The following is an 18,632-nucleotide window of genomic DNA, read 5'->3' on the forward strand; positions in this document are numbered from 1 at the left end:
TTTTGCTTTCATGCATTTTTTGCCAAAGATGATGACCTTGTTTGCCCTTCTCTTGCTATTTATCTTGTTCAGTTAGAAGGAAGCTGTTATTAACAGTAGTGTACTTGCGTTGTTCTCTGACGAAGATGCTGTGGCCTTGAAGTAGGCCAAGTACAAAATGAGGCTGTTCAAGTATTAGGATTAAAGATAGTTTAATATGGTCCCTCTTGGGGGACTAATGTTTTTCATAGTACTTCAGGTCAATAGGTAAGAATGTATGCTCTTGCTGAATGTATGAGGTGAAAGAACTTGAACTACTAAAACTGAGGTAAAACAGCTTTCCTTTTCTTGTCAATAATGTAAGGTTTGTTCTGTGAGAAGGTGTGTGGGGGAAATCAGTGAAACATGCATGTTTACAAAGCACCTCTGTCTAACCAATCTTTGCCAGAGCTGTAGGTTAAGATTCTGTTCTGATGAACAGAAATTTCTATTGCATGTTCATTCTCTCAGCCTTCCTCTGAAGGAAAATTATGTCCTTTGAGGGGTCTTGTTTTGAGAAGAAGTTTAGAATATTGGAAAAAAATTTGCACATCTTGGACTAGAACAGAAAACATGATGTTTGTTGCAGTTAATGCTTAAACCCTTATGTTTGGCCTGGTTTTCCACATCATCTGTACTTCATTACAAAAGGACCTTGTGCTGGTAGTCGTGAAATGTTTTCTTTGAAGGCTTTAGCTGTCTTTAGGTGATGGGGATGTGGGCTGCAGAATGTCCTAGAAATAAAGACAAAACCTTGCTGGGGAAGCTGGTGAGGAAAGAGAAGCTCTGAAGTGGTCCTTATAAGTTTCTGTTACTGAGGAAAATAACAAACATCTACTAGCTTTGACTTTGAAGAATTGCTGTCATGGATAGGTTGTGGAACAAGCTTCATCAGAAGGTAACAGATTTGGTATTGTGTGGCAGGATAGTATGAAATTATGACGCCATCCTGAAGCAATAAGAAAAATATTCATAGATGGTTTCACAAGTTTCTTTTTGTGTTAGTCTCATTGGTAAATGAGAGCCTATGTCATCAATCTGTTTGTTATTCATTCATTTCATCAGGTAAAAAAGGTCCCTTTGTGTGATTTAGTAACCTGATTATTTTTAAATGTTGTATCCAGAAGTTGGCTTAACTCAGTAATTAAAAAAATTAAAGTAGGGAGGTATCTGACATTTTATTTTGGCTTGTATTAAATTGTGATTTTGCTGGTGTAATTTTCTGGAAAATAGCAGTTTGAATGTTTTCTAGTGTTGATTTTCTTGGTAAAATCATTGTCCTGTCTCTCAGCAAAATAACTTGACCTGTACTCAAGAGAGGCACTATGAGAAGCATTTGTTTTAGTTGGTAGAAGGAAGGGGAAGATTTAGCATTAATTTTGCTGAAGTGTCTTAACCCCTCTTGTTTTGCATTGTGGTCAGGTGTGTATGTAGAGTTCACAACTGTTTGTTTATACTGGCTGGATGTTTGTTTTGTTTTTGTGGTTTATTCCCACCATTACCAGGGAGAGTGAGTGCACAATTTAGGCTGTGGTGCAATTTCTCTTCAGAAGTTCATAGGGTTAAATACTGGCTGATAAGTTAATTCTGAATTGTTTCAACACTTTGCTCTTGCATGTTTGTTAAATATGAATTGCACATCCACATTACCTAAGAATGTTAGATGGGGTTTATTGGTGAGAGTTTGGAGGAAGTAAGCCCACCACTTTAGCAGATGGCACTGTCTGGACAGGTGAAATTGGAGCTTGAGGTCCTGACTCAGCTTTTGGCAACTATGATTTCCAGGGATTGAGGGAACCTCAGCTTACTTTGGCTTGCAGTTCTGTAGTGTGGGAAGCAGTATGAAACTGAAGCTGCAGTTGATAATTCAAAAGCATAATGTTAGGCAGCTCTGAGTTTTATTCTTTGGGAATGTATGCAGCATCAAGTTGATAGTTTTCAAAACACAATGTGCTAAATAATCCTTTATAAATATACTCATTAATGGTAATGTAGCCAAAATAGTCCTTGCACAGAAGGGATATAAGGAATTAATGACAAGTACAAATACCTCACAGCCTCTGGTAATTTGCATGGCACCACGTGGTGACAGAGACAGGTAGCATGTCTCGCATAAGAATACTTTCTGGTGTCCTCTTAACTTTGTTTCTGTGCTGACACATGAGCTGTATTCTCAGTGTTTGAGAAGGGCACAAAGCAGTCTCTGAAGTGTTTGTTGTGCTTAATCTGTTTATATATTTTGTAGATACATAAATGTATCTTGTGTAGACTCATCAAATCATGGATATTCATACCACTGTAACTTGATTGCCCTGCAGCCAGGAGTGGCCCATAGAGCAGCTGCACATATGGTGGAAAAGCAGGCATCTCTGTTGGGACTGGAGCAGTGGGATTTGGTTGGCTCTCTGTGTACATGACACTGGGCAGTCGTTTTGTATCACTCAGACATTTAGCTCTCACTGGGTGCACAGGGAGAATAATAATGTCACTTAAAACACACTGAGCTTACAAGTATTAAGGAAATGCTTGTCCTTAGAGGAAACCTTTCCCATTCACTTCTGTTCTTCCTTTCCTACCCTCCTATGTATGACTTTGTTGCTGAGTGTTTATACCTTGAAAACAGGTTTGATCATAATTGCAGGTAGAACGTCATGGGTATGAAATGCTAGTTTGTCCTGCATTTTTAAAGGCAGTCTAAATAAACTTGGGGATTAGAAAGCACAATGCATAACTGGTCTCTGACTCATAGGAGTTTATAATTCAAAATGTACATTACTGATCAGGAAACTTTTAAGCTGGTATTTTGTCTAAGCTTTTCAGCCTCATACAGGCCTCTTCTCTAGGCAGCATCTTTGATAGGCAGCAGTGTTTATTCTAAGTCAAGCAAAGTGTCTAAATATGCAGATTTACAAACTGTAGACTGACATCTATAGCAGGAAATTCAGTGGAAAGTCTAAGTTACTCAGTATTGCACCTGTCATTGTTGGAGAAGCACTTTCCCTTTGTGGCATCAGACCTGAAACACTGATCTGTTGGTGTTGCAAATACAGAAGCTCAGTGTGTCTAGTTGAAAAGTATGGGTAGGTTTTACTCGCATTTTCATGAATGTACTTTGACAAAATGTAGTTGGCTAGAGCAATTCTAAGTAATGCTAAGCAAATTTCTTTTTTACTAGGTGCCTTATGTAGTAAAACTTATGTCTCTGCTAGCATTTGTACTTGGTGGGTCTCACTTCAATTTTCTCAAATGACTTTATCATCCCTCTTGATATCTTGCTGTCTTGGTACATTAAAAGGCTCCTTTTACTAAGTTACAATCTGCAATGTTTTGTTTTTTTTCTTGCAACAAGAATTGTAATTTGTAGAAGTATGCGGTAGGAACTTTCATACCATTGGCACTGACAGGTATTCAAAGACAAGGTTAGGTGTGTTCTGCCATCCTGTGTGTACTTATGCAGCTCACATTTCTGCTCATCACTATATAGCATTTATTTCCATTTTGTGATATACAGAAGAGTCAAGTACTTAAAGATATTGTGAAGTCTGCAAAAGGGCTTGTTTAAGATTAGCTTTTAGTCATGGCTATGGTGCACTGTATGCTTTTTCTGCAGATTTTTTTCTTCCCCATAGCCCTGAAGTGGTTAATGTTAAAAAGGTTTTTGTTTATTTTTGAAATCATAAATAAGCTTGGTTGTTTAAGAGAGTGCTCTGGAAGCTTCTTTACTTTGAATTTTTTAAATGCAACTGTTATATATGAGCTTTTTTATGCGGAATGCACATGTGATTTCTTAAAAGGTGCTTAGATTGTTTAGGTTTTAGGGCAAATTTCTTTTTTCTTATCTGACACAAAGTGCTGAGCCTCAACTCATGAATGAATGAACTTAGAAAATGTTGATACTTGGTTTTCTTGTTAATGGTTTTAATGTTTTTCTGTCCCCATATTATTGTATAATGTTCAGTAGAAACATCAATTAAATTCTATTACTACTTAATGTGAATGACTGCTTGAGGTAATGAAACTCTACAGAAGAGGTAGTTAAACCTGACAGGCGTGTTGTAAATGGAGCAGTCTTAGGAGAGGTACAGCTGGTTTAGTTTTGTGTGCTAGAGATCCTGTGTAAACCCCATTCACTCACTGGTTTGTTTGCTTGTTTTTTTTTAATTGCTATTTTTGGTTGAAGGGAAAGGTAAATGAACAAAATATAAAGTTGCATATGTATTGAGTTTCTTTCAAGCCTCTTTAACATTAAAGTTGAATAGAGCATACTGGTCAAAAAGTGCTTAGAGGAAAGAAATTATTGGACTGCTAAACACAAAGACTAAAATGAGACTCCCGGGTTCTTACCTTGTGGCTCAGAGAGAACAGCTGTGAAGGATGGCTGTGGATTTTGTACTTTTTTACTCTCCTTGGTGTAATGATGACCATGGAGAGACAAAGTGGTACTCTGATAGAATGCACACTTGTCTTGCAGGTGTCCCGAAATGTTTCTGCATTCTGTGAAGAGTTTACTTACTAATGATGCCTGGCATTTAGACTGCCCCAGTCAACCAGATTGGACATTTATTTATGTGAAGTCCTTGGGTAGTTGTGCAGTTTGATGTTCAGAAATATGACAGTCAAGCTGTGGGTAATATTGAGTTTTAAAGTTTTACTGCAAATTCTGTGGGGAAAAATAGTAGTTTCAGGTAGGTAAAATTTTCAAGATCTGTTTTTAATACTTCTAAGAAAAACCCCAACCAACTAGATCCTGTTCTTAGACTTGTTTTTTCTTCAGACTCTTTGATCATATGTAGATCTGGGAAACTTGTTTTTTGCAGTTTGTGATGTGTGGCCTGTGAAAGGGAATGTTTCTGAACCCTTGGTAAACTTAGTGCTGGGGAGCTAGGTGTGCTGCTCAGACTCTTACAGTTTTGTTCATTTGTCTTACCTGTCTGGATTGTACTGTGTACTGCTGCCAGGTTGATTGGTGGATCCAGATTGAGAGGGGTCTGAACTGCAAAGGGAGAAGAGGGTTGTTTTAATGAGGGCCATTGGAAAACCTGGTCTGAAGAACAAAGGCTGTGGAAGCAGTGATAGGCATACTGTTGTGTTCATCGTTTATGTAAAAAAACTTTGAGAGAAATGTAAAAAATTTCACTCAGCTGAGTTGAGTTCTATCTAATTCTGCTGTCTGTGGAAATGTAGATTTTTGGCTTAGCCTTTAACTTCACCCAGTGCTATGTATAGTATTCGGTGATGGTTTAAAACTGGAACAGTTGGGGCTCATGTCTGGGTAAGAATGCACAACCCTGTGTTACCTGCACGCGGAAGAATGGTGAAACAGAATAGAAACTTGTTTGTGGCAAAGTTGGGCTGACATGTTGCTTGTTATTCAGATAACACTTAACAGTAGTATCAAGTCCCTGTAACTAATAAAAATGCTGGAATCCAGGTGTATGCTGTTGCTGTGCGAAATTATCTGAGTTACAAAGTATTGCTAATGCACAGAAATGTTTTAAGCAAGTAGCAAGATAGAGGGAGTGATATCCTTTAACTTGGGAACTTGATACAATTATTAGTCAACTGATGAACTGAGCCTGAAGTTCCACTTAAATAGTCCATATGAGAGGAGAATAATTTTGTTGTAAAACTTTATGCAGGCTGTTCTAAATGGCATTATAGCTGAAAACTCTGGAAAGGAAAGGGTAAATTACAAGAACTGTTCCCATTCAGTTGTTCACTGTGTCCTGGAAACTATATTCTTTTGTACTTTATAAAAATTTCAGTTCACTTTGTGTTACAGTCTGATTTCAGTGTAGAGGTCATGCCCTGGACATGTATTTACATAATACATTAAAAGCATCTTATTATTTCCTTAGAATCCTTATTTAAGGGAAAATTACTTTGTTTACTATAGATGACTGAAATAGTTTTCATTCATTGCAGTCTCAGATGAGCATACAGCTGGAACAGCAGGCTGAGGTAAGGAAGGGACTCTTGGACAAGTTTGCAGTTAAGTCTGATGTAGCAAAGTTGTGTGAGACAAGCTGAGCTGGTTTAAATGTTTGTAGTGAGAAGAGGCGGTTCCAGTGTTTTCCTCGGTTTTCTCCTGGTCTTTGCATTACCTCAGAACTGATTAATCTCACGAGAAGACTTACCTAAGAGTAAATTCCCTTCTCTCTCTGGTCTGTGGGTTACAAGGCTGCCTAGGAGCTGAGGAGTTCATGAGAGCCAAAGTGGCTAACAGAAGAATGGATGGGCATGGCCATTACCAACACTGAGGAGATGGTTTAGTGCCTTCTGCCAGTTTTGATCTTTTGCAATTCCTGAACAAAATACTTCAACTTGATACCAAGACCTGTTCTTCTGAATGTGTGCTGTGCAGTGGTAATTTGGCAGGCAGACAAATCTTTTTAGGTGGTCTGAATGGGACCTGGGCCTGGAAATATAGAGGTGCGTTATGTTTGTGAACTATACTGCATAATTAATGTATGCATTAAATACTTGAATTTTCCTGATTCCTAGGGTTCCTGGGTTGTGTATTTTATCCTCTCCAGCATGTTTTGAGCCAGTCTCATTCATATCTTCATCTCTGCCTGTTTTGCACAATAATTTAAAACATGAAACTGATTTCGGTCTACTGGTACCAGGATAACAAGTCACTCTCCATTTCTTCTTGTGTTATTGTGAGCTCTAGTACTAATGTTTGATTTCTGGATCAGATGTGCTGTGTGCCCTCCACCTGTCTACCACCATTCACTGAACAAGAATGGAAGGTGAAAATTTCCTCTAAGTTGTAAGTAATTTGCTGCTGTGAGTCCACAAATACAGATGCAAGATTTCTTCCAGTGAAAGGGTAGACTTCTTCCATGCTCTTGGAAATGTCTGATTTGAACATGGGGAAAACAGTCTACTACAATGCTCAAGGTGGTGTGGCTGATCTCATTTCTGACCAGTGTTCTAGATAAAAGTCTAATAATCACAAAGGGTTTTTTGATACTTTGTTAATTACAAACTTGTGCATTTTTAGAAGTAAATTAGATCTCAATTTCACTGAGTAATATTTAAACTTAGGCAACTCTTTTAAGTTGGCATTCTTAACAAAGATCTAATTATTACAGTGATTACAGGAGAAGAATTGTTCTTAACTGACTACTCAAGAGACTGACATCAGTTGATAAACAGAAGTGACCTCCATAGTTTCACCTCCATGAAGGGATAGTTTTAGGCTCTGCTGTAACAACAAGAAAACATTTTCTCTGCTGTGTAGAATGATTCAGGCCATTGAGAGGTCTTGACTGAAGAGCATCAGAAGGGAAGATATAAAGCTGTGTGGTCTGGTTGAATCTGCAGGCAGCTTCAGTTGATAGGAGAAAGTGTTCACTGTGTGTCCATATATACTGAGAGTTATAATAGAAGGAGGGCTACAATTGATTGTGGGCCAGATAAGGACAGAAGTGACCTGCTCTTTTCCTTAGGACCCGTCATAGGTCCTATGCAGCAAGGAAGGCTGCTTTGCTGACCCACCTTTTCTGTCCTGTTTTGATCATGTGGTCTTCTTGTGACCAGATTTAAACTATTGCTAACACTTACATGACATTCATGTACTTGAGCTCAAGAGGGTCAGAGCTGCAGTTATGCTTACCTACAAAACTATTGCCTTGCCATTATCAAAGGCCAGATCTGTCAGCTGTTATTCAGGAGCTGTGTTCTGGGTCTCAGTCAAAGATCACTGTAACTCAGAGACTGATCTTGTGCCAGAATACCCATTGAAGAGTTCTGTGCATTGAAGGCAGGCTCAAATTGCCCTCATCAGTACAACTTCAGTCAGGTTTGGAGCTTTTCAGCAGCAGGTGTTTGGAAACAAGTGCTGTAATAAACTTGTCAGAATGTCTATGTTTTGCAAGCAGTTAGGTGTGACTGCCTATGCATGTGAGGAACTAAAGTCTATGTGTGGTATGTTACTGTGATAAGTTCTTCTGTAATAACCTGTTGAGCTGCTGTTCAGGACCAACTAAGCATTTTTGCTTTCAGTCATACCAGAAGCCACTAGAGCCACTTTCTGCCCTGGAGGTAAGAGTAGTGCAAAGGAAGTATCTTTGAACAGTTTGCATTGATCTAATATGTCTTCTGTGTTCTGGCTGTGCATTCTGTACATTTCTGTTGCAGCATTGCTAGTGCTTGCCTGTCCCTGGGTGAGCTTTCTCTATTGTGGTAGCATTTAACTGCCCCTGAGTCCCGTAGAAACATATTTCCAGTGCCTGAACTGGTTCTAGGGATGGAGAAGGAATTATGTGAGTACAGAATAAGGCAAGACACTTAAAAAATAGACCTCTTTGTTTTGCACATAACTTTCTGATATTACTCCTCATGTTCCTCCTAATCTTGGATATAAATTGTCTGATTAGTAAGTTACAGGACAGCTAAGATCCAATAACAGAAGAAGGTGAAGGTGAAGAGAATGATCCAGTTCAGGTGTTTAATTCCTTTGTCTTCTTTGTGGACAGATTTATTGGATTGAATCTGTAGACAAATATTCTCAAAATTTGCTTAACTTGACCATCACACTTCCAAGAGGCCTTCTTCCCTGATCCTGCAGTTGCTGAGATGCTTTTATGGTTGAGACACGATATGTGTCCTGTAGGTCACTGAACAAGCAAAGGTGGAGGTTGGAGAGTGACTTGTAGGTAATAAAAGTGTTTCAGCAGTCCCTGCTCTGTGTTTTGGAGTGAGTTAGCCTGAAAGATCTTGGTCTGCAGCAGGGTCTCTGAGCAATTTTGCTATGTTTTCCTCCACTGCCCTTCTACCAGTAAATATTGCTGATGTGAGAACCTTTTTCATCTCTGTGAATTTAGCAGCCAAAAATCTTTACCTTATAAGTCTGGAATCAGGTTTTTGTACACCAGTTTACCACCTCTTGGTGACATGATGAACAATTTCTGATTTTTTCGGTTCTTAATATTTTCTTATTTGATCTTAATTATAGACTAATGTGTTTGTGTTTCAAATGAGCTGCAATTTTGTTGGATTTTTGTGTGTGTTGAGAGGTTTTTTTGGACCATAAGCTGCTAGGAGGTAAAATGTGTATTAAAAAAGACAGGTCTAGGAGTTTGTATGGCCTTGGTTGTGTGTCAGCTGTAATCTGTTTCACTGAAACAGAACTGTTGTGAACCTAATGCTTCCTGACAGCTGTCTATGGAAACTGGTTCCCTTTCAGTTCTTACACCTTAAACACTGCAAGTGCAGTGAAGTGGTAGCCTTTGGAAAGCACTTCTGTCAGGGATTGATGTGACAGGATTTTGCCCAGTCATACTGATGTAAATCAGCAGTTCTGCAGAGATGGGCAGTGATTTGCTTTAGTTCCCAGTAATGACACAATCAGTTGTAGTTTGTTTTTATATAGGTTTTTGTTTCAGTCCTGTGTGCTTTTTAGAAGTACCAGTACTTCTTAAAACTTTCTACTTGTCCACCCCACCTTTTGCTTCCCCCCCAGCAAAGTCACCACTCCCTTGCTTAGGGTAGGCTTGGGGTATTTTGAGACTTTCTGTTCTGCACACTGGCCTTGAGAGCTGCCTCTTTTCAGTAATTTCCATAAGCAAATGTGCCTTAAATTATTATTTCTAAGTCGTCTGAATTAAGTGGAGAAACTGCTTGAGGAAACCAGCAATCAAATTACAAAAAAGTGGATTTTTCTTTTATTTCTCGAAGATGTACTCATTGCTACTGCAGTAACATTTTTTCCAGTTTTCTTCTTAAAGGGCTGAATCTGCACTCTGTCCCTTTGGCTTGTTCAGCTATAATGATGTCTTATGTCACTTAACCAGCACAAGGCATTGAAAGACTATTTTACTTGGAATATGGTCTCCAGAGTGCGCTGCAGAGTAGATACTTTGTCAAAGAAACTGTGTTCTCTGTAAGTGCCAATTTTCTTTCAGAAACTGCAATTAATTCAAAATCCCACCGTCATGTTGCCAGAAATTTAAGAAGTATTACCAAAATGTAAAAGAAGGGAAATACTGCTTGCTTGCAGTTGCTGTGCTTCTGCTTGGTTCTGCTTGCAGGCAGGAGTGCCTGCTGCTAGTCAGGTTGAGCCACAATCACAGTATCCTTTCTTTTGTGTTTTAATTATTGTAATTCAGATTTTTGAATGTGCTGTGCTAGAGATGCATCAAATATGCAAATATGAAACTTGTGACAAAGAATTAGCCCTATATCCTTGCATTGTCATTTGAGAGAGGTCCTACTGCCCACCACAAATCAGTGCTGATGACAAGTTTTGATTCCTTCAGTCTGTAATGAGTGCTGCTCTGCTGTGCTTTGATTCCTCTTGTGCCTTTGTTGCTGTCCACTTGCTTTAGATTGTCCTTTCACTCTTTGATGTTTTGGAGCATGTATGTACTAGTGTGCAGTAAGAGTGGATATACAAGGGATAAACTTACTATCCTAAAATTAATAGGAAGGAAGACCACAGAATGACAAGTAGTGCCAATGCGTAATTTTGCTTATGAAATTGCATCACACTTTGTTACCTTCTACATACTCAGAAAAAGAGTTGCTGTTTTGGTGGGCTTTTCCTGTAGACTCTATTAATTAGAGGAAACCTAAGGGAAGAAAGTAGTTATCAAGCTTTTGGTTATTTAAACATCTAACAGTGTAGTCTGATGTATTGGTGTTTTAACTGTCCAGATAATTTTCTGGACAGAAATATAGTGTGGAGAATAAGGTGCAATTTATAGAATAATGGAATATCCAGAGCTGGAAGGGACACACAAGGACCATCAAGTCCAGCTCCTGACGCTGCACTTGTCTCACCATGCACCCAAGAGTGTTGTCCAACCACTTCTTGAACTCTGTCAGGCTGGTTCTGTGGCCACTTCCCTGTGGAGCCTGTTCTGGCTGAAGAACCTTTTTCTAATGTCCAAGCTAAACCTCTCTTGGCACAGCTTCTAGCTGTTCCTGAGGTCTTGTCACCAGAGAAAAGAGGTCAATGCCTGCCCCTTGGTTCATGTTTCTACCTGAGTGTTACAAAGAGTGATGAAGCTGTGCCTTTCCTAAGACACTCTCTGTCTCTGAGCTGAGTGCTCCCACTGCATCCCTATTTTGTTGGGATTATCAGACCACATGGTGAGCCAGTATAGGATGCTAACCGGATGGAAAACTGACTTGGGTGCTGGGAAAAGTGAGCAGATTTTTAGGGTTCTTGTATGAACTCTTTAACTTATAACACAAATTTGGCTGAGCATTAGTAAAAAGTAAAAGGAATGAAGTTTGAAGAACAGTACCATTGTTCTGAAATTACTGGATCAAATTAGCATTAAAGCACTCCTAAAATTGTAATTACAATAGCATTCTATGTCAAGCAGAGAAAGCAACTGAAAATGAAAGGTTGTCTGGATATAAGCACAGCTGATAGGTTGAAAATAGTGAAATGTCAAAGTGCAAAGCAGTTTCAGGGAGAATAAACTCCCTTCAGTAAGTACATGTGTGAAAGATCTAAGGGAAGCAAGCTGGGATAGAAAGGGAAGAAATTTCGAAGCAGCCTGCTGTGATGTTAAGCAGTTCAGGCTGAGTGTTTTTGTAAAACAAATGCAGGTATTTCAGTGCTGTTTCAATCAGAAGGACACATTAAGAAAGAAATGTGACTACAATGAAAGTGGAAAGTTGTTAATAGGATCAAAAATATGTGAACAATTCGTATTTACATGAAAAGTATATCTTGAAAGAAGGAACAAGGTGAGATCCATCTAGCAATGAAGGTGTAGAATAAGATGAGAATATTCTGTGACTGTTTGTAGTAAGAAGTTTTTCTTGATTGTATTTGATACTTGAGATGGTTGAAATGTTTCCTGAGTCGCAGTGGGGGGGGGGGGTTTGTCTTTGGTATTCATTTTAAAAAGACTTTTTAAAGTTAGTGAAGCAGTTAAGCCAGAGTAATGGGTAACTGCTGCCAAAGGGGATCATCTTTCTCTCTTCTGCATTTCCCCGCTGCTTTGCATACACACATCCTGGCAGTTCAGGGAGCCAATTTTTCAGATGACTAATTGCTTCTAATTGTTTTCAGGGGAACTAACAGGATAGTGTTGGCTTTTTGTGGAGTTGGTTCCCATAGCTGTCATCATAGATTCAGTCTGACATAAGGCTGTGGTAGTATGGAGAATGACAGCAAGGGGCACAAGACTGAGCCTTGTGGTGGTGGCTGTTAGATAAGTTTCATTCTAACGTGACAAATTATACTCTGAGCCCATCTAAAATTCATGCCAGGAATTTAAAGAAACAGTCTGGAATAATTTTACGGCTATTTGAGAACTTCAGAGGGGCAGATGATCTTTGAGGAGAAAGAGAAAAGGCACTAAACCATGTTTAAAAAAAAAAAAAAAACCAAAAAAACATAAAATCCCAACCCAAAACCTCATAACAGTCAACAGACTTTTGAAAAGGTGGAAGCTAGAGGGTTACAAACAAGTTATCTTACCCACAGTTCCTGGAGGAATATGGGTAATGTAAATTATTTGTCCCTGGTGATAATGTGGAAGGTACTAATCTCTATGGACACCTAATAAGTTTTCACAAACCCCCAGTTAACCTGGTCGAACTTAATTTTGTGGCAGGGCACAGGCCCTAATGGATAGTGGTATAAAAAAGGCTTTTTGATAATGCTCTGTTATGCAGTGAATGGAAGTAGTTGTGTTGTAGAAATAAATCTGCTTAGAAAACTATATCTAGAAATAGATGGACAAAATGAAAACATTGTTGAATTTCCTAGGTGGTCTTCTTTAAATGCCAGGTGATGTTTTCAGGAGTGACTGGGCCTACAGTATCTACATACAAATCTTCCTGTTACATGAAGAGCAGCCAGAAAGTTTGATTAGGATTTGAATTTAAAATCATTCTGACAAATTATTGAAACCACTGCATTTTAAAATAGAAACCTATGGATTCAAATGAATGAGGTGATCCATCTTGGTGGCAGTAATCACCTGTGCAATCACAGTGGAGAATGACTGAAGAATAGAAACTGTAAGCTGTAGTGTGTTAGTTAATAGTAGATACTTAGCATGCTTTCTTGTAAAAATTACTGCTTTCAGAGTTAACAATTGTACCTGATTTATATGCATTACTGTCGAGGTTTAGCATGGCTTGGTTTTTAGTTAAAGAGAAAATGCATCGGTTACAGAAGTGGTTCTCTGTGAGGACTGCTGACAGCTTCCTCCGGACTCAACAAAACCAGTTGGTCAGCTAGTTTTGAATGTTGATACCCTATTAAACCACTGAGAAAGCTGAATGTGCCTCTGTGAAATAACATTTAAAAATGAACAAACCCCAGGAAAAATTTTCCTGCTTCCGGCCTTTGAACAGGTAACTGGATGCTGGCTCAGCTGAGATTCTGCTGCTGCTGAGCTCTAACCAGGGCCGGCAGGCCAGGCTTGCTGTGCTCAGGATGGCCAGGCCATCCTGCTGGTGCCCCAGAAAAGCCGTGTGGCTGAGACAGCCCTGTACAGAGAGCAGCCCCACGGCTGGAATGGAGCACGGCAGGACCACAAAAGAGCCCCGCAGCCAGAGCAGCCGCTGCCCGGCAAAGATCACATGGCTGTCCGCAGGCCCCAGCAAAATACCAACTCTTTCAGTGCATGGATGAAACTTGCAGACATTGGTCGTCTCTCAAGTGAGAGAAAAGGAAAGGGTGAAGACATGTAAAGATAACAACATGGAGACACCAAGGCCAGTGAAGGAGGAGTCAAATCCCACATGGGAGGAGGATAGGGAAATGCTAGTCTTGGGCTGAAATTCTCTTGTAAGGCTATGCTAAAGATATCATTGATATATCAGACTCCTTCTCCCCCACCCCGTAACTCCTGAAATGCACTGGGGGGGATATGGCATTCTAACCACAGCCATGAGCAGAGGCACCCATGTTGAAGCAAGTAGTTGTTGTGATCCAATGAAAAGCTTGAACAGAGAAAAATGAGAAACCTTGCCCCAGGGACTGAAGAAGAAAACCTCTGTTCCCAGAGATAATAGAAGAGGACTTTTTTTTCTATATTAGAACAGCTCATCCTTAAAGTTACACCCCAATAAGCTGAGATGATCTATGGTAGTAGTTGTGGGAATTGTACCAAACTGTGGAAGGAACTTCACAATTGCAGATTTCCAGGTGGCTGCTATTTGTGAAAATTTAAACCATGAGAGAACTGTTGTGGAAAAGTCTCCCTGGCATGGCAGGAGACTCCTCTCCCCAAGTGAACTTAAGAAAGATATTTTAGAAGTGGTAAACTGACTGAAAGTAACAAATTTTGAATCTTTGTTGTCAGTGGTAAAGGAAGGAAGAGCTGGGGGAGGGAAGTGTTGTAAGGTTTATCCTGATTCTTATTCTTCTTTCAGTTTTGTTAATAAAGTTTTCTTTATACTCTTCATACAAAGTTTTGAGCCTGCTTTTGACCATTTCCTAATTCTTATCTCACAGCAGAAAATGAGTAAATAATTCTAGTGAGTGCGCTGGTGCTGGGCCAGACCTCAACCCTCCTCAGTTACCAGGAATGAGAGATGTGCTGAGCCACCAGCTGAGATACTGAAGTTGGGGGCAAAGTTGCTCTAGTGGGTTTGTCCAAATAAGTAAAAACTTTAATGCATGGAAGCATAAGGAGAAGTTGCTGTGTCTTCTTAGTGTCTTCTGTTTAGTGGAGTGTCTTTTGAGGTGAATTGAAGTTGATATGAACGATTAACAAGCAGGTTAACTTTTTTCAGTGGGGGAAATTTCATCCAGTTCTTTTCATAATATGTGGCACTGCTAAGACTCTCTGCTCACATATGTTTGTAATTGGGATGAAAGGCAAAACCATGATTTATGCTTTTGTTTTAAGAATACTGTTAAGATTTCTTTAAATGCAGATAACTTTAACCTGTTAGTACATAACTATAGGCTACTGGTACGTAACAGTTGTGTCCATGTCAGAGGTGGATCCGAGATATTGGAATCTTAATTTAGTGTATGACATCCTTTTCTTCTCTGAAATAAAGCACTTTTTTGGTGTTTAGAAACACAAACTGGGATTAATACACCATGAACCCTTATTATTATAAAACCAGTAAGCGTTTGCTTACTGGTTTTGTAATAATACACATTGGCTATTATTATCTATTAGATAAAAGAACATTGGCTATTATTATCTATTTGATGCAGAATCCTGCTGGGCTATATGAAGATAAAGCTTAGTTCCCTGTTAGGCAACAAGTTGTTGCTGTGTAATCCTAAAGAATTATTACAGTTTACAAAATATTGAGGTGTCTGACAGCAGTAGTTCAGTAAAAGGTAGAAAATAAGTTAGTTTGTTCATACCCAGGAAGGAATGCTGCCACGCCTCCTAGGTGACATGTGTCTGGACTTAAAAAATGCTGCAGGTCAAAACCAGTGCAGTGAGTTCTGCTTGCAGCTCTGCTATGCCTTGTTCTCATGATTGGTCTCTTTCCATGAAGAAGCTTTTTAACCAGGGGACAGATGTGAAATAGTGTCTGCAGCTTGTGTGAAGATAGATAGGCTCAAATCCTGAGAATTCTTTTAGTAGAATTACATGTTAGAACATAGTTGAATTTCGGGCTGTATCAACCTTGCAGTTTACAATAAAGCCTATTTTATAACCTACTTGATTATTTATCTTTTTCTAAAGTTTAGACAGAAGATCTTAATTGCCCTTATTGTATCAAAGTACTTAAATTGAAGTCAGACAGCCAAAGATATAGTAAGATCATATGGATAAACATCATACATTCAGTGTTGAAACTAACTATCACTGCTGCCCTTTTGCTGCAATTCTGCTTTCAAGTATTTCAGTGTTTTGAGTATTTCTCAGCATCTCACTGAGATGTATTGGCATAACTATTGTAGCACTGGTTTACTGAGCACCTTGGGAGGAACAGAATAGAAACTTAGGAAACCAGCACTGCTAAGAAGGAAAAAAATACCTTGTATTGCTGATAAACCACTTAAAGACATGCACACATCTGTGTGGTTTCTGTTAGTAACTCTGTGGACCCTGCTGATAGTACTCGCTGTCTTGACAGAACTGTGGGGAGAATGGATTGTATTTTTACTGTTTTTTGATAGATTAGGAGAAGGAAAGGAAGGATAATGGGAAGCATTGCAATAGATGAGAAGGTCTTCAGGAGTCATTCACTGGGTAGGAATCGTTGCTGTTCATTGGCAATGGTGGCAAAGGCTCCTATGTGGTTTTCTGACATTACTGGCAATAAATGGCCAAGGCAACTACAGAATTGTACTGGAGTCAGTATCTGTCTGCTAGTACTTGTTATACTCTGTATGTCCAATCAGTCCTAAGCGTCTCTCTTAAGTACGGGTTTGTGTGTCTCGATGTGCCAGGAGCGCCGACCGGCCTGGAGGAGTTGGGAATCTGCGGGGTGTGGAGGGGTGTGCAGGGGGACAGCGCCACCTGCCGGGGTTCACCTGCCGGGGAACCTCCGGCCCGGGCAGCGCACTTCGGGTGCGACTGTCCGCTCTTCAGCTCAGGGCTTTGCAGAGAGAGCATTTGCAGAGAAATACCTCTTTCAACCTGAGCGACGCTGAGTGCTGGAAATATTTTCTCAGGTTTTCATTTAACTTTTTTTTTTGTTTGTTTTTTTAAAATAGGAACATCATTTGCAGCGGGCTATCTCAGCACAACAAGTCTATGGAGAGAAGAGGGATAACATGGTTATACCGGTTCCAGAAGCAGAAAGTAATATTGCGTACTATGAATCTATATATCCTGGAGAATTTAAAATGCCAAAGCAGCTGATTCACATACAGCGTAAGTAAAGAAATTCATTCATTGAAGTCTGCATTGAGTTTGCTTTCTCCTGGCAGCAGCTGACAGAAGGAGAGGATACAGTCTTAAGCTGTGCTAAGGGAAATATAGGTTGGATGTTAGGAAAAATTTTTTTACAGAGAAAGTGATAAAGTAGTGTAATTGTCTGCCCAGGGAGGTGGTAGAGTCTCACCATCCCTGGATGTGTTTAAAAAAAGATTGAATGTGGTACTTGGTGCCATGGTTTAGTTGAGGTATTAGGGTTTGGGTTGGACTCGATCTTGAAGGTCTCTTCCAACTTTGTGATTCTGTGAGAATTTAATTTTACTAATAGTTAAGACATTATTCATAAATGTCTAAGCTCCCAACAAGACCGACTTCTGAGAACTTTTTTTTTCAACATGTTGAAAAAATTCTATTTGATAAAGAAGTATGTTTCATTCTTGTTCAGTAGTAACAGTTCTGAGGGAAATTTAGATTTGTTAGCAAGCACAGATACAAATCTACTTAAAGAGGAAAATAATAATGCATACCTAAGGAACAGAATACCTGTTCCTGAAGCATCACCAGGATAAAATAGCCGTAGAGTGGATTGGGGAGCCAACCAGAAGTGACAATAGCAGTAGACGTATTTGCCTGTGCCTGGTGCAAGTATTGTACATCTAAAAGGAGATGGGGTTTGCTATCACTGATGACTTGCAAATTTGTTGTGGTTTTGTTTTTATTGGAAGATAGCAGCTATTTGCCATGATATGACCCTTCATGTGAGCACCACATTCCTTCAGACACGTTTGGAAAAAATTATGAAAAATACAGTGTTTTGCAGAATTCTGTTGTATGGTGCAATAAGCAGAATTGAAAAAGTAGTGTCTGTGCTATGTAATCATATCTCATGCCTAATTAACTTTGGTTAAATGTTAGACATGTATGTCATTCTGAGCCTCAGTAATCGCTTAAAATATTTGGATTGTAAAATAATGTGGGTTGGAAGGGACCTTTAAAGCTCACCTAGGTACAAACTCCCTGCAATGAGGGGAGTTCAACTTTATCAAGTTGCTCAGAGCCTGGTCCAGCCTAACTGTGAATGTTTCCAGGTATGGGCATCCAGCAGTTTTCAGGCAACCTGTTCTAGTGTTTCACCACCCTCATTGTAGAAAAGTTCTTCCTTCCTACTAGCAGTATTCCATGCTGATATTAAGGTTGTACTTTTTATTCTTATTTTCCTTATCTGGCTGTTCTAGTAGCTGGAATTGTCAATTTTAAACTGCGCTGTATTCTACCTATTTGTTTATTAAAAATGGATATGTGTTTTCACCTGTGCACTTGGAAAGAAATTTGTGTCTCTTACCAGCCACAGCAATTTGAATGAGGCACGAGAACTAGGGAGTCGCGTTTCAAATGCAGTGATGCGTTTTCATAGGATACTGTGGAAAAGTTGTTTACATTCTGCAGGACATTACTTGTGTTTGGAGATGCTTTGCTTCATAGGGTAGATCATGCTGGGCCAGTGTAGTCTGACTCATCTACATCACAAAAATCACTGATGAGAATATGTTAAGATCATTGTAATATACGCTGCACATACTTTGCTTGGAGTACCTTTGATGTGTGTTTGGGCTGAAATCTGAACTGCTGATTGTACAGTACATAAAACTCCAGAATGCTTGGCAGCATTGAAGATTTTAATGAATCTAAAAATGTCTTACTGAAGCAGTGAGGCAGTAAGCTGTTAGTTGGTTTGACCACTAATAAGTTTTCATTGGTTAACAAAACTATAACAAGTAGATGTGAACTTTTATGCCTAATTTTTAACAGGGTAGGTTTTTTTCAAGGCAAAAA

At 39.3% G+C, this 18,632-nt stretch overlaps 1 protein-coding gene across 8 annotated transcripts in view; it reads left to right on the top strand.

The window, feature by feature from the left end:
* EPC1 (enhancer of polycomb homolog 1) overlaps nucleotides 1-18,632 on the top strand; it is a 65,028-nt gene that overhangs the window by 24,693 nt on the left and 21,703 nt on the right. For all 8 annotated transcript variants that reach the window (XR_009485597.1, XR_009485598.1, XM_059840408.1 and 5 more), the window contains one exon: nucleotides 16,637-16,796. Coding sequence is in view for 6 of the 8 variants with exons in the window: in XM_059840390.1 (XP_059696373.1) it covers nucleotides 16,637-16,796 (160 nt within the window). In the remaining 2 variants the exon portion in view is untranslated. The remainder of the gene's footprint in view (nucleotides 1-16,636; nucleotides 16,797-18,632) is intronic.

Source organism: Haemorhous mexicanus, chromosome 1, assembly GCF_027477595.1.
Source record: "Haemorhous mexicanus isolate bHaeMex1 chromosome 1, bHaeMex1.pri, whole genome shotgun sequence".
In the NCBI taxonomy this organism is placed as follows: Eukaryota; Metazoa; Chordata; class Aves; order Passeriformes; family Fringillidae; genus Haemorhous; species Haemorhous mexicanus.